The sequence below is a fragment of the Plasmodium reichenowi genome, chromosome 10 (genome assembly GCF_001601855.1).
Source record: "Plasmodium reichenowi strain SY57 chromosome 10, whole genome shotgun sequence".
NCBI classification, from domain to species: Eukaryota; Apicomplexa; class Aconoidasida; order Haemosporida; family Plasmodiidae; genus Plasmodium; species Plasmodium reichenowi.
This window is the reverse complement of record NC_033655.1, coordinates 242476-260710: the sequence shown is the minus strand read 5'-3', so window position 1 is coordinate 260710 and position 18235 is coordinate 242476. Positions and strand designations below refer to the sequence as shown.

General features: G+C 18.6%; 3 protein-coding genes across 3 annotated transcripts; 1 reads left to right on the top strand and 2 right to left on the bottom strand.

Annotated features, from left to right (window-relative positions):
- Positions 1–1051: 1051 nt before the first annotated feature.
- On the bottom strand, positions 1052–8284 carry PRSY57_1007400 (histone deacetylase 2, putative; the record flags this gene model as incomplete). Its single annotated transcript, XM_012907664.2, has 1 exon — positions 1052–8284. One exon carries the CDS (start codon positions 8282–8284, stop codon positions 1052–1054), a length of 7233 nt encoding a protein of 2410 aa, XP_012763118.2.
- A 2680-nt stretch (positions 8285–10964) lies between these two features.
- Positions 10965–12596, bottom strand: PRSY57_1007300 (eukaryotic translation initiation factor 3 subunit 7, putative; the record flags this gene model as incomplete). The annotated part of the gene is made up of 1 exon (XM_012907663.2): positions 10965–12596. The coding sequence occupies one exon, from the start codon at positions 12594–12596 to the stop codon at positions 10965–10967; it is 1632 nt and encodes a 543-aa protein (XP_012763117.2).
- Positions 12597–14839: 2243 nt separating this feature from the next.
- PRSY57_1007200 (hypothetical protein) lies at positions 14840–17986 on the top strand (the record flags this gene model as incomplete). The annotated part of the gene is made up of 1 exon (XM_012907662.2): positions 14840–17986. One exon carries the CDS (start codon positions 14840–14842, stop codon positions 17984–17986), a length of 3147 nt encoding a protein of 1048 aa, XP_012763116.2.
- Between the last annotated feature and the right edge of the window lie 249 nt (positions 17987–18235).

Here is an 18235-nt window from a genome sequence, read left to right as displayed (position 1 = left end):
TTTTTTTTTTTTTTCGCATTTTTTATAACATATATTTATAATTTATTTTTTTATTACTCCATTCTTTTTTTAATTGTACTCCTTATTTTTATTTGTATAATATCTATAAATATGAAAAATAATAGACCACGTTTCCATAGAATAATTTATTTTATATTTTTTAAATATTATGTTCACAATTTCTTTTTAAAAAAAAAAAAAAAAATTAAAACATTGCATACTTACATATATGTATGTATGTATGTATATTATGGTAGATATAAAGAAAAAAGAAATATATCTATATATATATATATATATGAAAATGTATATTTGTATAATATTATAGGTTTTATTTTTATAAATATGTAGGAAATGAAATAATATTTATTAAATATTAATATATAATAAATAAAAATAAAATTTACTTTTATAATGTAACATACATTAATACCCTTGCTTATAAAATATAAATAAATATAAATAAATAAATATATATATATTTATTTATTTATTTATATTGAATTATTCTTATTAAAATTTTATCATATATATTTTTCTTTAAAGAACCAAACCTTCTACTACACCTGTCCTCAAAAAAAAAAAAAAGAAATAGGAAACCTATTTTATAAAAATAACTAATTTTTTAAAATTATTTTTAAAAAAAAATCGTAATCTAATAAACATATAGAGGGGTGCAAAGAATTGTAAAATTTTTATATATACCTACACATATTGCCGTCACTCGAAATTATACTTTATATGTATGTATTTATAATTATTCTCTTTCTACAATACGGATGTAGAATATTTAAAAAAAAAAAAAAAAATGTTTGTTGTTTAAAAAAATTATTTAAAAGTAAAAATAAAATGGAATAAAATAAAATATATAAGATATCTTTATAATATAATACCTTTTTCTAAACATATAATAAAATAAATAAATAAACAAATATATAAATAAATAAACAAATATATAAATAAATAAACAAATATATAAATAAATAAACAAATAAATAAACAAATATATAAATAAATACATATATATATATATATATATATATATTTTCATTTACACGGTATCATTCATTACATCCGTATTAGAAAGATACAATTCTTTTATTCGCTGTATTGTTTTATCCATTATACGGTGTAGTGATATAATACCCAATAAGAATCCTTCATCATTTTGGTTTTTATTTAAGCTTGCATGAGCAAAATCAATTATATATACATGAAGACTTTTAATAATTTTCTGATTTAATTTATTTTGTAAGATTATATTTCTTTCTTCATTTGATAAAGATTCATAAAATACTTTTTCAATGTTCAACTTAAAGTTTAATATTTCTTCAAAATTAATTTTATCTTGATCACACAATTTATTTTTTTTGTCTTTATAATAGAACGAATTATTGTGTTCATCATTTGTGATAATATTTTCATTTGATAAAGATACATTTTTTGTTAATTCATTTTTTTCTATTTTATGTTTTGATGAATAATTATCCTCATTTTCTTTTTTTGAAGGATCTGAATCGAATACAAATAGAAGGCTTGTTCCATAAAATGCAAAATAATTTTGATCCATAAAAAAGGTTTTCATTTCTTCTAATATAATAAGTATTTTTTTTATTAATAATATAGATAACTGTATATTATCACATGCAGTAAAATAAGATATAAATGCTTGTACAAAATTATCATCATTTTTTATAGAATGTGCATCTTCTTTTGATATAAAAAAAGGTTCTTTCTTTTTTTTGGACCATCCTATTAAACTAGTTAAATGAAAACCATGTGATAAACATGATCTATTTTTTGCTTTCTCAATCTTCTTTTGTATAGATTCTTCATTACAATCATCACCATATAATCTAATTCCCATTTTGATATCCATAACACATGGATGTCTCATCGAACTTAAAACATTACTTAAACATATAGCAGTTTTATGCTCCTGCTCTTCTACTTCTACATTTTTTTCTGCTTCTTCTTGAATATTTTGATTTATATGTAATGGATATAAAGAATTATCATTTTCTAACACATTATTTTTTTTTTCATTTGATGATACGTTATATATCATATTATTCGTACGATCATTTATTTTATCATTGTATTCTATAGATTCATTATTTTTAAAAATTTTCGATGGAGACCATTCAAATTCAATATATGTCTTTTTGATATAATCCATAAATGTATTATTACTAATATTATTATTATTATTATTATTATTATTATTATTATGATCATCTTTACATTGTTTACTTTGTTTTTGATGTATGCTATTAATTTGATTTCGCTTTAAAAATATATGATAACATGGGACTGTGAATTTAATAAATTGTTTACATAGAATATGTTCAGGTTCATCAAAAGGTAGTTGAATAGATACATTTTCTATAGTTTCATTATTATCTAATATGGATGTATAATTGTTCTTGGTTCTTGAAATATTTATTTTTTTTAAACAACTAAGATATAGCCAAGCATAAAAAAAGGCTTCAGATTCTGAGCATAATTTTATAATTTTTGTAATTTTATTATGTACTGGTAAAATCCATTGATTTCTATGACCACTTCCATAAAAGAATATAAAACCTTTTTTTATTTTGGTATATATATTAAATGTATTTAATACCTGATTCTCATTATATTTAAGATTAGTTAAATCACAATTCATATAATAATTATTTATATATTTTTCGTTTGATGAATTATGGCTGTCCAGCTGATTTTCATCATTCATATGTTCTAAATCGGCATATGGTATTATATGTGTATTATTAATATTATTTTTATTTTGAAGATTTGATAAATTATCACTCAATAATTTGTTTTTATTAGTTTTAATTTTTCTGTTAGATTTATTTTTATTAGAATTCAAATTTTCATTTTCATATATTTTATTATTTTCATTTTCTTCATTTGTATTAATTTGTGTCCTGTTCATTTGTACATGAGCATTAAGATTTATATCATTTATTTGTTTTTTTTTTTTCTTTTTATATGTTTTTTTTTCTGTGTGCACCATAATATTATTATTATTACTATTATTATTATTATTATTACTATTATTATTATTATTATTATTGTTATTATTAGGTGAAGTGTTATATATATTATTCAAACCACGATTTATTTTAAGTTTTAATTTATTTAATAGAATTACCTTTCTTCGATTGCAAGTACTGCTACAAGAACTACTATAATTTATATCATCATTTGATAAATATAGATCACTTTGTGACATATTAGATATAGTAGTTGAAGAATCTGTATATTTAAAATTTTTTTGTTTTATAAACATATCTTGTAAATTCTTATTAGATATATTATTAATATGTTTTAATTTGTTTAATTTATGTTGCATATATGAATTCATAATTTCATAACTATTAAAAGAATAATCATTTTTTCTAAATTCTGATGATTTATTAATTTTTATTTTAATTTTTCTCTCTGGATTTATTTCTCTACCTTCCAATTTTTTTTTTTTTATAAATTCATTATAAGTTGGTAATTCGATATCTAAATAGTATGGTTCTCCTTTTAATACGTTTAAAAAATATTTAATAACTTTATAAGTAGAATAATGTAACAAGCCACTGGTAATTAATTCTTTAGTTCGTGAAACCACATTATTACTTGTATGTAATCTTCTAAAATAATAATTTTTATCTTTATTCTCATATTTATCATATGAGGAATATTTTAATTTATAAAAATTTGCATGATCACTCATATTTTTTTTATTTATAAAATTATTTTTACGGTAATTCAGAAATTCATTCTTTTGAACACAATTTGTTGAAACAAACGATTCATACGTTTTTTTATTTTTTAATTTTTCATCTATATCATTATCTAAATTATGATTATTCAAATAATGCTTATCATACATACCATACATACCATACATATCATTCGTATTATTATTACCATTAATAAATTGTGCATCATTTATATTATTATTACCATTAATAAGCTGGGCATCATTTATATTATTATTACCATTAATAAGCTGGGCATCACTTATATTATTATTACTATTAATAAGCTGGGCATCATTTATATTATCACAATGGTTTACATTATTTTCGTCGTTTTTTTTTTTTTTTTCATGTCCATCCAAAAACCTTTTTGATGAATCTTGATTAGAAATACATTCCTTCTGATCATTCAAAATATGCGTTTCCTTATTATTTACATTATTTTGATACAACTTTTTAATAAATTCTTTATCTGTCGTTGTGCTTTTATTTTTCTTTATTAACGCTTTAATACAAGCTAAAGCACATTTTGGTAAATAATTTAGGTTGTATCCACCTTCCAAGACTAGAATTATTCTACCATTACAAAATATATTAGCAAAATGTTTTAATTGGAATGTCATCCATTGATATAAATTATGTGTCAAGTTACATTCTCCTAATGGATCATTAATTGATGCATCAAATCCACAAGAAATAAAAATAAATTCTGGTCTAAATTTTTCCAATATTGGCAATAATAAATATTTAAAAACATAATATACATCACAATTATTATATCCTTTTTCTAATGGTACATTAATATTGAATTTATAACCTTCTTTTTCTCCTAACTCATTTTTTGCACCAGTTCTTGGATAAAATAAATTTTCTTCATATGTTTTTCTAGATTTCTTATTTTTTCTTTTATATTTTTTATCATTATTAGATGTTTTTTCGTATTTTACGTTTTTCTCTAAATTTGATATTTTGTCACCATCTTTTTTATTTTCACCATATATTTTATTATTACCATATATTTTACTATCACCATATATTTTATTATTACCATATATTTTACTATCACCATATATTTTATTATCACCATCTTTTTTATTATCACCATCTTTTTTATTATCATCATCCTTCTTAATGTCATATTTTTTTTTTTTATTCTCATCATATTTTGAGGCTCCATCCCCATTATGATTTTTATTTTTCTTCTTCTTTTTATTGACACGTCGTTTTTTCTTATCCTTTTCTTCTACCTTTTTATCAAATCGATGTATGGAGAAACAAAGAACATCCTTGTCTCCATAAAATATTTCCTGAGTCCCATTATCATGATGTACATCCCAATCAAATATAAAAACCTTTCTTATCCCATATTTTTTAAAAATATATTTACAAGCTACACTAATGTTGTTAAAAATACAAAATCCCGAAGGATGACTCCTACTACAATGATGACCAGGAGGTCTAATAGCCGCAAATCCACAATTAATATCAGTAAATGTGTTAACATCATTACAATCATCCATACTATAAACGGTCGAAGAATAACTTCTATATGGTAAATTAAAAATATCCGAATTATTACTATTGAGGAAAGAATTATTTTTATAATTCTCTTCATAATTATTTGTATAATTATCATTCTCACATACTTTATTTAAATACTCCGTTTCTATTACATTTGTATTATTACAATTTATTATTTCATCTCTGTTCTTATTCTTATGTATATTTTCTTCATCATTCTTAAAAGAAGTCGCAAGAATATCTTGATGATTACTATTATTCGATATGCTGCTTAACTTATTATCCATGCTCAATTTTTCATATATACTTAATTTATTAGATATAGCATAATCATTATTTATATTATTATTATTATTATTATTATAATCAATAATATCTCTTTGATTTATTTCATTATAATAAGAATTATTGCTACTATTAGATTGATTTATACAATCTTTCTTCTCATTAATATTATTCTCTTCATTATATGATTCGTTTGTGTTTTCATCCTTCTCATTACCAAAATTATAATCAGCCGCTTCTAAATCTAAATTATTTTCTTCAGATATAATATTATTATTCATATAAATATTATTTATATTATGTACATCATTCTGTACGTCTATCTCATTCTTATAATTATATATAGAACAATTTATATTATTATTATTATTATTATTATTATTATTATCACTGTTAATAATATTATTATTTTTTTTTTTTTGAATTTGTTCATGATATGTATTCATTTTATATACATTCTTATTATTATTAAATAATTCAAAATCTTTAAACGTATGGTAGTTAGTACATTTCCTATATATACTACTCTCTGATTTTGAACGCCTGAAAATTTTTTTATGATACATATTATTAGATTCATAATTTCTTTTTATAGAATTCGTATTCACATTTTTATAAAAATCATAATTATAACGTAAAGACTTTTTAAAATCTATATATTTAAATTTATCTTTTTTATCACATAAAATAGCATCACATAAATTTAATAAACCTCCAATAGCTCTAATAGAAACAGTTCCTGTATATGATGTATAATACGTATCGTGTTTGTCAAAAGGATATATAACACTTTGATTATTATGTTTTAATTTTTTTTTTAAGGAATAAAATATATTATTAATATGTGTACTTGAATGACATTCTCTAATTTCATCATATAAAGCTTCTCTACATTTTATTTGAACCATTTTATTTATTAATTTCTTTTCTTTTAAAGCTTTAATAATGCATTTAATACGATCTGGACTTTCTACATGATTCTCATCAAAATGTAATTTTTCACACATATATTCTTCATCACAAACAAATCCTATACAATCATATTCTACATTATTCTTTAAAAAGTTTAGGTCACTTATTTTCTTCATTTTTTTTTTTATTCTTTCTTTCTCAAAATTTTTATTATTTTCAAAATAATTTCGAGTATTTGATGGTTCTTGAGATATATCATGTGACATTTGAAGTGACATTCTTCCTTTCAAATTTGTTTTCGAATTGTTATTACTAAGTATGTTATGATTATAAATATTAAATTTATTATTATAAATTTCATTGTTATAAATTTTATTATTAAAAATGTTATTATGAAACATATAGTCGTTATCATATATACCTTTATGTGACTTATATATATATTTTTTTTTGGTAGTACTATATGATGAACTGTACATTTTATTTTTATTAAGCTTATTATTTATTTCATCATTATCCATATATAAAAAGTGATCGTTTGGATTTTCTTTACTATTAAAACTTGTAAAATCATCATTACCTTCATATTCAATATAAAAATTTTTCTTTTTATGTATGTTGGCATCAGCATTATTTTTTAAGGAAATTAATAATTTATCTAATATATATTTATTTTCATTAACTTGTTCATCATTACTAAAAAGAGAATCATTTAGGTTTTCTTCTAACAAGGACTTTTTATTTCTTTTGATTTTCTTAACGTTATTTATAAGACCTGATTTATTTTTTTCACGTTTTTTATTTTTCTCATTTTTTTTATTTTTCTCATTTTTTTTATTTTTCTCATATTTTTTATTTTTCTCATATTTTTCATATTTTTTATTTTTTTTATATTTTTTATTTTTTTTATTAATAGATAATTTTTTGGAATATTTCTTATTTACTTCACCATTTTTTTGGTTTTTTTTTTTTTTCTTCTTTTGTATAAAATGATAATTAATTTCATGAATTTTTTTTTTTATATATATTGGAGATGTGTTACTTTGTGGGCTTAGCTCACTATTAAAACTATCAAGAGAAATTTTCTTCTTTCCCTTTTTTAAATTCTTGTATCCTATAATGACAACATCACTATTATTTTGTTTCTCGTCATATATTATATCCTGATCATATGGAAACTTATAATCATAATTTTTTTTATCATCATAATTATCTATATCATCATAATTTTCAATATCATCATAATTTTCTACATCATCATAATTTTCTACATCATCATAATTTTTTTTATCATCAAATATTTCTATATCATCATAATTTTTTTTATCATCAAATATTTCTATATCATCGTAATTTTTTTTATCATCAAATATTTCTATATCATCGTAATTTTTTTTATCATCAAATATTTCTACATCATAATTCTTTTTATCATCACAAATTTCTACATCATAATTCTTTTTATCATCACAAATTTCTACATCATAATTTTTTTTATCATCATAATTTATTAGTTTATTTATATTCTGTTCATTTCTTCTATATTTATTATATTTCCTAGCTGTAGTGTTTTTACTATCTAAAGGGTGTGCTTTATTTTTCTTACCTTTTTTTTCATTATACAATAAATTCGATTGTCTCATATAATTGTTTATATCATTTATACTTTTATAACTATCGACAATAAGATTTTTAAAGATGTTATCTATTTGTGGAGTTTTGTCATTATCATCAGATGAATTATCGTGATCAATATTTAATTTTGCATTCTCATTTTTTTTTTTATGATTTGTAATTTTTTTTTTCATAGTTGAATGGTTCGAGCTCTTACGGTTAATTTATGATTTTAACATATACTTAATATGTGTTGAAGGATATATATATATATATATATATATATTAAAAAATAAACAAAAAAAAATATATATATGTATATAATAAGATATAATGATGAAAAAAAATAAACAAATAGGCAAACAAATAAATAAACAAATAAATAAACAAATGAGTAATATATATATATAATTATATATATGTGTGTGTGTTTATGGTTGTGTATACTTATTTTTTTAATAAGTTGTATTTGTTATTACGCACATGTTTCTTATCATCTCTTTTGTTAAATATTTGTGGAGACAGAACTCTCGAATATTATACATCAGGTTTATTCATTTAAGATAATAAATATATTATGATATGGTGGTAAGGACAAGCAAAAAATAAAATAAAATAAAATAAAATAAATACATAAAAATAAAAAATAATGAAAATAATAAAAAAATAAAAAATGTAAACGCTTTGGGTGTATAAATATATATATATATATATATATATATATATATATATATATATTTCTAGAAAAAAAAAAAATTTAGACAAAACATATATTTTTATACATATATCATCATTTATTTTTCATAATTTGTATTAAACTTTAAAAAAAGAAAAACGATTGATGTGTACACACATAGTTATAAACATACATGAGAAATAAAATATATATATTTTTATTTTTATTTTTATGATTTTTTTTAAACATTATGTTAAAATATCTTATAGGCAAATTTAGATACATATATTAATTAAATACTAAAAAAATAAAGATACATAGAAAAAACATAAATATATAATAGTAATAATATATTATATACATTTACATATAATATACTGAAAGTAAAAAGGAGAAAAGTTATATAATTATAAATGCATGATTCATAAAACAATTATTTAAAAAGAAAAAAAAAGAAAAAAGAAAAAAGAAAAAAAAAAAAAAAAAAAAAAAAAACTTATTAAAAATTATTAAAAAATATATTTACATAATTATGTTCTAAAATAATATTTTAATATACATCTTTCATAATAACTCTAATATTAATAAAATGGGTTATATATTTATATATATTATTATATATATTTATTCATTTATTATTCGTATTTATGTACTTTATTTGGGAAGAGAGGATATTTCATATATTACTTATTTATTTTTTTTTAAATAATTAATAAAATTGGATTGACCTTTTTTTTTTCATATAAATATATATATATATATAATACAATATTATATTATATTATATTAATAATAATAATAATAATATATATGTTTGTATTTTTATATTTATCTATATTTTCATTTATTTTAAAAATTAAATTTTATTAAGAAATATCCATCATAATGAATTTTAAAAATAATATATATAACAAAAAAAAGAAATAAGATAAAAGAGGAAAAAAAAAAAAAAATTCATAAATAAATAAAATAAATAAAAATTAATAATATTTTGAGTATAATAAAATATACATATATATATATATATATTATATATATATTATATATATATATATATACGTTTTATTTTTTTACATTAATAATATATATTATTATATAAATATTTTTAAAATAAATTTTTTCTTTTTATTAGCATATATTATTTATACATATTAATTTATACTTATATTTTATATATTATTATTACATATTATATATATTATATATATATATATATGTATATATGTAAATAATTATATATATAAAATATATATAGCATAATTTATGTATACCCAATAAAAAAAAAATATATATATATATATTATATATATGTAATATATATATTTTATATTATATTATATTATATTATACATATATTATATATATGTATCTTATGATTCCCTATTTCTTGTGCTTTTAATATGATTTTTTTTTAAGGATAAATAAAAATTATCAAAAAAAATATTTTTAACAAGAAATATTTTTAGTTTAAATATAAATTTTATGTATGTAATAATAAAATTGTTAGAATTTTAGACTAAGAAATAATAAAAGGCTTTTCTATACGAATCTTATTATGTGTATAAATATTTTAAGTTATAAAATTTAAGTTTCTCTTCATATAAGATATATATATATTATATATATATATATATATATATATATATATTTATATTTATATTTGTATGTATATTTATTTATTTATTTATTATATCATATATTTAATATATATTTAAAATTTTTTCATTGCTCAAAACTGTGTGTGCTTTTTTTCTTCGTTAAGAGTAAAAACATATTTTCTTTTCTTTTTTTTTTATGTATCTTGTGCATATAATATTATATAATTTTTTTTTTTTAAAATATATTTTTATATTTATGTAGTTATAAATTATTAAAGTTCTTATACATATATATATATATATATATAAATGATGATATTATTAAAAAGGTGTTACAAACATATCTTTCTCTTTCCATATGGCATGTAACCATTTGTTTTTCTTTTTTGTTTCTTTTGAAATGATATATATATATATATATATATATATATATATATATATATATAGGAAATATTTTAATATGTAAATGTGCAAAAGTAATAAAAAAAAATGAAGAAAAAAAAAAAAAAAAAATGGACATATAAAAAAATTATACAATATAATATATATATATATATATATATATATATTTATTTATATATTGAATTTAATTCTTTTGTGTTAATTGCTGTCCTCATGAGTACAGTATAATCTTAGTAAAGGTTTGAGTGGGTCCTTTAAGATAACATAATTACCATTTGGTTTTTCGGCTAAGTTATCAATAACAAATCTAAAGATACCCCACATATTATCATATTTGAGTCCGATTTGTGTTGATAAATCTTTTGTTTTATGTGATTGTATGGAAAGAATATGATGATTATCAGGATCATTAGCATTTTTTCTTGAAATAAAACCTAGCTTAACGTCATCACAACCACTTAATAATGCTTGTGATATAAATTTTTGTAATTTAGATGTATTATTACGTATTTCATTAGCTAGTAGAGCTCCTTTTTGGTTTTCAATTTGTGACCTCCAATTTTTGTGACTTTTTATATCATATTCATTTAATGCACAAACATAAACATATGATTTGTTAACACCTTTAATTTGTGAATGTATTTCTCCTCTTGTTATTAATGTATATGTTTTTTTATTATTACTATGTACTAATGGTGGTATTTGAAATTTTCTATATCTATATAATATATCATTCATTTTACTATTTTTTATATTAAAGTTCCCAAGTTCAAATTCTTCGGCAATATCATTTTTTAATATAACCTGTTTTCTAAATCTCTGATTTATTTTAACAGCTTCTATACCTAATGCTTGTAAACTATTAATTTTATTTTCATTATCTTGTGTTGGGGCATCTAAAGAATTTTCATTAACGGTTAATAAATCTATTATAGAATCATCATCCTTATCTATTATGATTTGATTTCCTTTTTTTTTAATAAGCAAATGCCAAGAATATTTAGATTGTACACATGACATGAGACAAGATAATATTTGATCCGTACTAATAACAATAATATTATTTTTATTATTAGAATCTTCCTCATTTGTAATTATTTTATTTCGGTTTTCGCTGTTTAATATATTTATTAAATTATTGTCTTCTTTAGTTTTGGGTATTAAGTTTATTCCTTCTTTACTGTGATGAAATAATAAAGGTGGGTTCTTAACATTTATGTTTTCTATTTTCTTATCATAAAATAAACTTTTTCCTTTGAAAAATAAATCTTCTACTTTTAAATTATCAATTTTTATTATTTTCTTAGGTAATTCATTAAACATCATTTCACATTCCACCGTCCATAATGGTGTGGGTTCAATACTCCATTCTGTAAAGATTCTATGCCTAGCATTGATTCTGGCAGTTTTCGCTTGTTGTAATAATTTCTGTTTCTTTTGTTCAGCTGTTTTTATTCTACTACTATATAAATTATCTTCTTCTTGTTGTTTCTGTGTAAATGCTTGTGTAGTATTTTGTTTATTATGTAGTTTTTTCTTATTAAATATACTACCTTTCTGTTTTTGACCAGTACGCAAATCCACAGTCTGAAATTGTAACTCTTCTTCAAAGCCATTAACATCATTAGGATTCTTATTTATATCCTTTGTATTCTTTTGATAACTATTCATAGTAAAATCACACACTTTTCCTATCCTTTCAAATTTCATAGATGGTTCAAATTGGTATTTTTTTATGTCCGGCATACAGTAATTTACAAGTTCCTCATTTTTTGAATCAGGTCCCCACGTTCTGTTATTAATGACTCCAACCAAATTAAAACTCGACATTGTTATTCTACAGGATATAATTATATTTATATGTAACTATTTTTTTTTTAAATTATGAAGAGAATTATAATTTAGTAGGTGTTATGGTATGTATATATTTATAGGAACACCAAAGGATAAATATAAAAAAAAAAAAAATATATATATGTATGTATATATATAAATAAATAAATATATATATATATATATATATATATATATGTATATGTTTTACTTTTCTAATTCTTGTACTCTTAAAATATTTTTATCATTAATATATTCATTCATAAATATGCAAAGCGTACAAATTTAAATATAAAAAAACAAAAAAAAAAAAAAAATTATATATAAAAAAAATATATATTATACATATATTATATACTTTCTAGTATTAATATTTTTGTAAAAATACATATAAATAAATAAATAAATATATACATATATATATATATTTTTATATATTACAATTTTTACTTCTTTTGCTATTATATGTATTTTTATTTTTATATTTATATCTTTTCAACAATTTGTAAAACAAAAATGGATATCTATATTATTATTATTATATATATATATATATATATACAAGAAAATAATTTTATAAAATATAAATTGTTTCTTTATATATAAATATTATTCTTAAAAAAATATATATACTTTATTATATTATGAAAATGTAAAAATATTAAAAGCGTATATAATATAAAAAATAAAAAAATTAAAAATTAAAAAAAATTAAAAGTCAAGAGAATTCATGGAAAAATTAAAAAAATATATTATATACTAATATATTATTATATAATAATATATAAATATATATTATATATATATATATATATATATTTTTCTATATAAATATTATAATATATATATAAGAAATATAATTTTATTATTATATATATATATATATATATATATATAAACTTATTATATATAATAAACGTATAGTGAATATATATATTGTTATATTTACCGTATTATTCTTTTTATATATTATATTATATTGTATGTATGTATTAAAAAATATATTTAATATAATACAACAATAAATTTTTTAAAACTTTAATTTTTATTCCCCTTCAAAATTTATTCTTATTTATATTGCTATATAATTAGTGCGATGAAAAAAAAAAGAAATAAAAGAAATGTTGTATGTATATATATGTTTTTTTTTTTTTAAATAAAAGAAAAACGTATGAAAATATATCAAAAAAAAAATATTTGGAAGGAAAAATTTATTATATTTAAAAAGATATATATATATATACAATATATATTATATATATATATATATATAATATATCATGATTTAATAAAAAATTTATTATTAGTAAGGATAATTAATAATTTTCACCTGCTATGTTATTTTATTTATTTTATTATTTTTTTTATGTATTATGTTAAAATATCAACTCGGAAATATTGTAGATATGACGGTTTTTTTATTTTTATTTTTTTTCCTTTAAAGTGTGATGGGGCATATTAAAATACGGTCATAAATATATAGTTACGTACATTTCTTCTTTTTTTTTTTTTTTTTTATTATGTAGAAATGTGTTATTTACACTTAATTTCTTACATTAAAGATTAAAATAAGGAAAAAGGAAAAATATTTATGTACATTTTTTTTTAAATGTATATGTGTATAGGTAGTCATATATATATATATATATATATGTATATTTATTTATTTATATAATCACAAAAGGTACGTTCCTTGTTTTATTTTATTTTATTTTATGATATATTAAATAAATTATTTTTTCTTCCTTTAATAACGTGCAGATATGTGTACTTTGATAAAATATAAACATTTTACGTTTTAATTAAAAATATGCCATTTTTTTTTTTTTTTTTTTTTTTTAATTCGTTATTTAATTGGTTATGTCTCAAATATATTAATAAGAAATTAAAATATATATATATATATATATATATTTATTTATTTATTTAAACGGTTAACTGAATAATATATAATTATATTTTATTTTTATTTTTTTCTGTTAATACTTTTCCTTGTTAATATTGTATAGATTATTTAGGAATAAAATAAATAAATATATATACATATATATATATATATATATATATATATATATATATAAACACTTGTATCTATGTATGTATACATTTTATGAATACAATTAATTGAGGTAATAGTCTTCGTCGTTATATTATCTATGAAGGTTATATAAAAAAGAGCAAAGGAAATATTAACATTAACCTGTATTTAATATATATATTCATTTTCTATATTAATAAGAATGATAAGGTCCACATATATTTTTAGTAGATTATTGTTCAAGAACAGTAATGAAAAAAGAAAAAATTTAAATATGACACATTGTGTATTTTTATATACACATAACATACATTCGTGCTTTTATAAAAAAATACATACAAATGTTAATTCACAAGAAATAAAAAATGATACTACAATAAATATAAACAACAACAACAATAATAATAACAATAATAATAATAATAATAATAATTATTATAAAGAAAAAAAAAAAAAAAAAATTTATTCCTTAAAAAATGCCTTTGCAGTAAGTATTTTATTTCTTTATGGATCATATGAATGCATAAATATCTTACAGCATAATGAAGATATTCAAAGAAAAGTAAAAATATATCCTAGTTTATATAATATTATAGATAAGAAAATTATTCCTCTTAAAATTAAATATGACAAAATGATTATACATTTTAAAACATATATACTAGAGCATATAAAAAGCCTTCAAAAGGTAAATGATTATTTTATTCAAATATATTCTCTCGTTCTAAAATATTATAATAATTTAAAACATCTAATTATTATTAAAATAACGTATTTTTTAGATTTATTGGAAAGATACATAAAAATAATTAGGGGACACGAAAGAAATCATATGGTCAAGAAAATTAACCAGAATGATGAAAAAAATATAAACGAAAAAATAGATGAACAATACAATGGACATAAGAATAATGATGAATGTAACTCTAGAAATAATAATGAAACTATTTATATACAAAATCATTCGAGGGATAAAGGAATTCAATCCACATCTCAAAAAGATGATGCAGAATATCATATAGATTTTGATGCATCAGACAAAGAAAAAGAAAAATATATATCTAATAATCATTCTATTGATAATACAAGGAATATTATTCTAGAAGTCGATGATAAATATTTACAAGATGGTTTACGAGATGTCGTGGATATATTAGACAATCCAAATTTATTACATATAAAAGATGTAGAATATAATAAAGAAATAAAACCACATAATATCCATGATAATATGAATACAAGTAATTATGTTACAGGTTTGGATCTTTATGAATATAATATGAATAAGGAAAATTATCCGATGTTTAATCAACCGACAGAAATAAATATAGAGGAAGAAAAAATAAATGTACATAATAAAGATGATGAAATTTTTGGAGATAAAAAAAATTGTGAACATTTTGGAGATGACGAAATATATGAAGATAAAAAAAATTGTGAACATTTTGGAGATGACGAAATATATGAAGATAAAAAAAATTGTGAACATTTTGGAGATGACGAAATATATGAAGATAAAAAAAATTGTAAACATTTTGGAGATGACGAAATATATGAAGATAAAAAAAATTGTGAACATTTTGGAGATCATGATAATTCCAATATAATATACTTATCACAAGACAAAATGAATAAAAATATAGATTGTCAAGATAGTACGAATTATACATTAAAGGATAGAGAAAAAGAAAATCTACACACAGTAGAACAAGAAATAAATCAAAAGGATAACGATGATGAAAATGCATACGTTGAAAAGTTGGATAAAAATATTTATGAAGAGATGAATAATAAATATGTGAAGATTGACAAAGATACTTATGAAATAAATGAAAAGGATAAAGATAAAAACATATGGTATAATAATCAATTTACAGATGAGGATACAATCAAAAATATAGATGATGTAAATTTAATTCAATCAATTGATGTAGAGAAAAAATGTCCCATTATATATTCTGAAGAAACCAAAGAAAAAAACAATAAAATGCTTAGAAATGGTAAGGAAGAAATTACAGATCTTCTTAATAAGAATATAAGTAAGGATGATGAACCTTATAATATAGAGAGTCCTAATTTTGTGAAGTACAATATGAAGTATATAAAAGAAGAAAATTCTAAAGAAAGAAAAAAAAAAAAAAAAATATATAAAAAGGAAAAGAACAAAAAAGGAAAAACAATTAGACCAGTAGAAAAGGATAGTAACACAATTTTTCTAAGAAATAATAATAATGAATCGAGGAAATATAATATAATACAAAATATGCTATTATATAATGATACACATTTTAATAAAATATTTGACAAAACAGTCAAAGAGTTTGAAGTTAAAATAGACAAATTAAATGAAGAAGAATTAAAAAATAAAATTACACAAATGTTTGTAAATGAATTAGTTTGTGAAAAGTATAATGATATTTTATTAGAAGAAGAAAAAGGAACATTAAAAAAAGTACTAACTATAAAATATAAAAATATATTTTTAAAAAAACAAAAGAAATATAAAAAATATATAAAACGATTCTTGTTAAAAAAATTAAAAAAAGATGAAAAGATATTAAAACAAAATTATGAGAAAGAAAAAGAAAAGTTTCAAAAATATTTAATGAATATTAAAAATGAAGAATTAGAAAAAGAGAAAAACAAAATTCAACAACAATTTAAATTATTACAAGAAAATTATTTTAAAAAAATGAATATATATATATCGCATATTAATAATATAAAAGATATATTTACAAATGAAATAAAGAACAAATTTAATTTAGAAAATATTAGTAATATACAAAATAAATTAGTAAATCTACAAAATTGTATAATTCATGATATATCTATTGAACATATATTAATCGAATTAAAAAACGACTTACAAAAAGATATATATTTAAATAAACTCTTTCAAATATTACCTAGTAATTTCTTTTCTCATATATTTAAGCCAACTAATAATAATGAAAAATTAAAAAAAGAATTTTATACCTTATATGAAGAATGTGTTCTACAAGCTTTTCTAAATAAAGACGATAATTATTTTAAACAAATCTTAGGGAAAATCATGTCTTCTATTTATATTAAATATGAATCTACCTTACATAATATTCTTATTCGTTCATCTAAAAATAATATTTTAAAAAATAACTTATTGAATCTATCATATGCTTTAAGTAGTATACAGCAAAATAAATTAATTGATGCCTTGAGATATACAAACGAATTGACAGGAAATTGTAAGGAAATATTTTTTTCTTTTAATGAACATATAAAAAATGTTATCTTGTTTAAATTTTACCTTAGGTTAGTTGTCTCAAGGGTAATTCTTGCTAGTAAAACATTGACATTATGTGAGTAAACATACAAATCTTTTTATATACGACATAAATATATTATATATATGTATACATTATAACAAAATAAATACAAATTTACAAACTATTATATTTACACATCACAATCTATAATTTACCAAAAAGTAATATAACATAATGATACATGTGGAAACAAAAAATATGACTGTCAAAAATATATACTTTTTTAAAAATATTATGTATATATATTATTAAGTATACATATACAAAGGATTAAATATTTATACACAAAA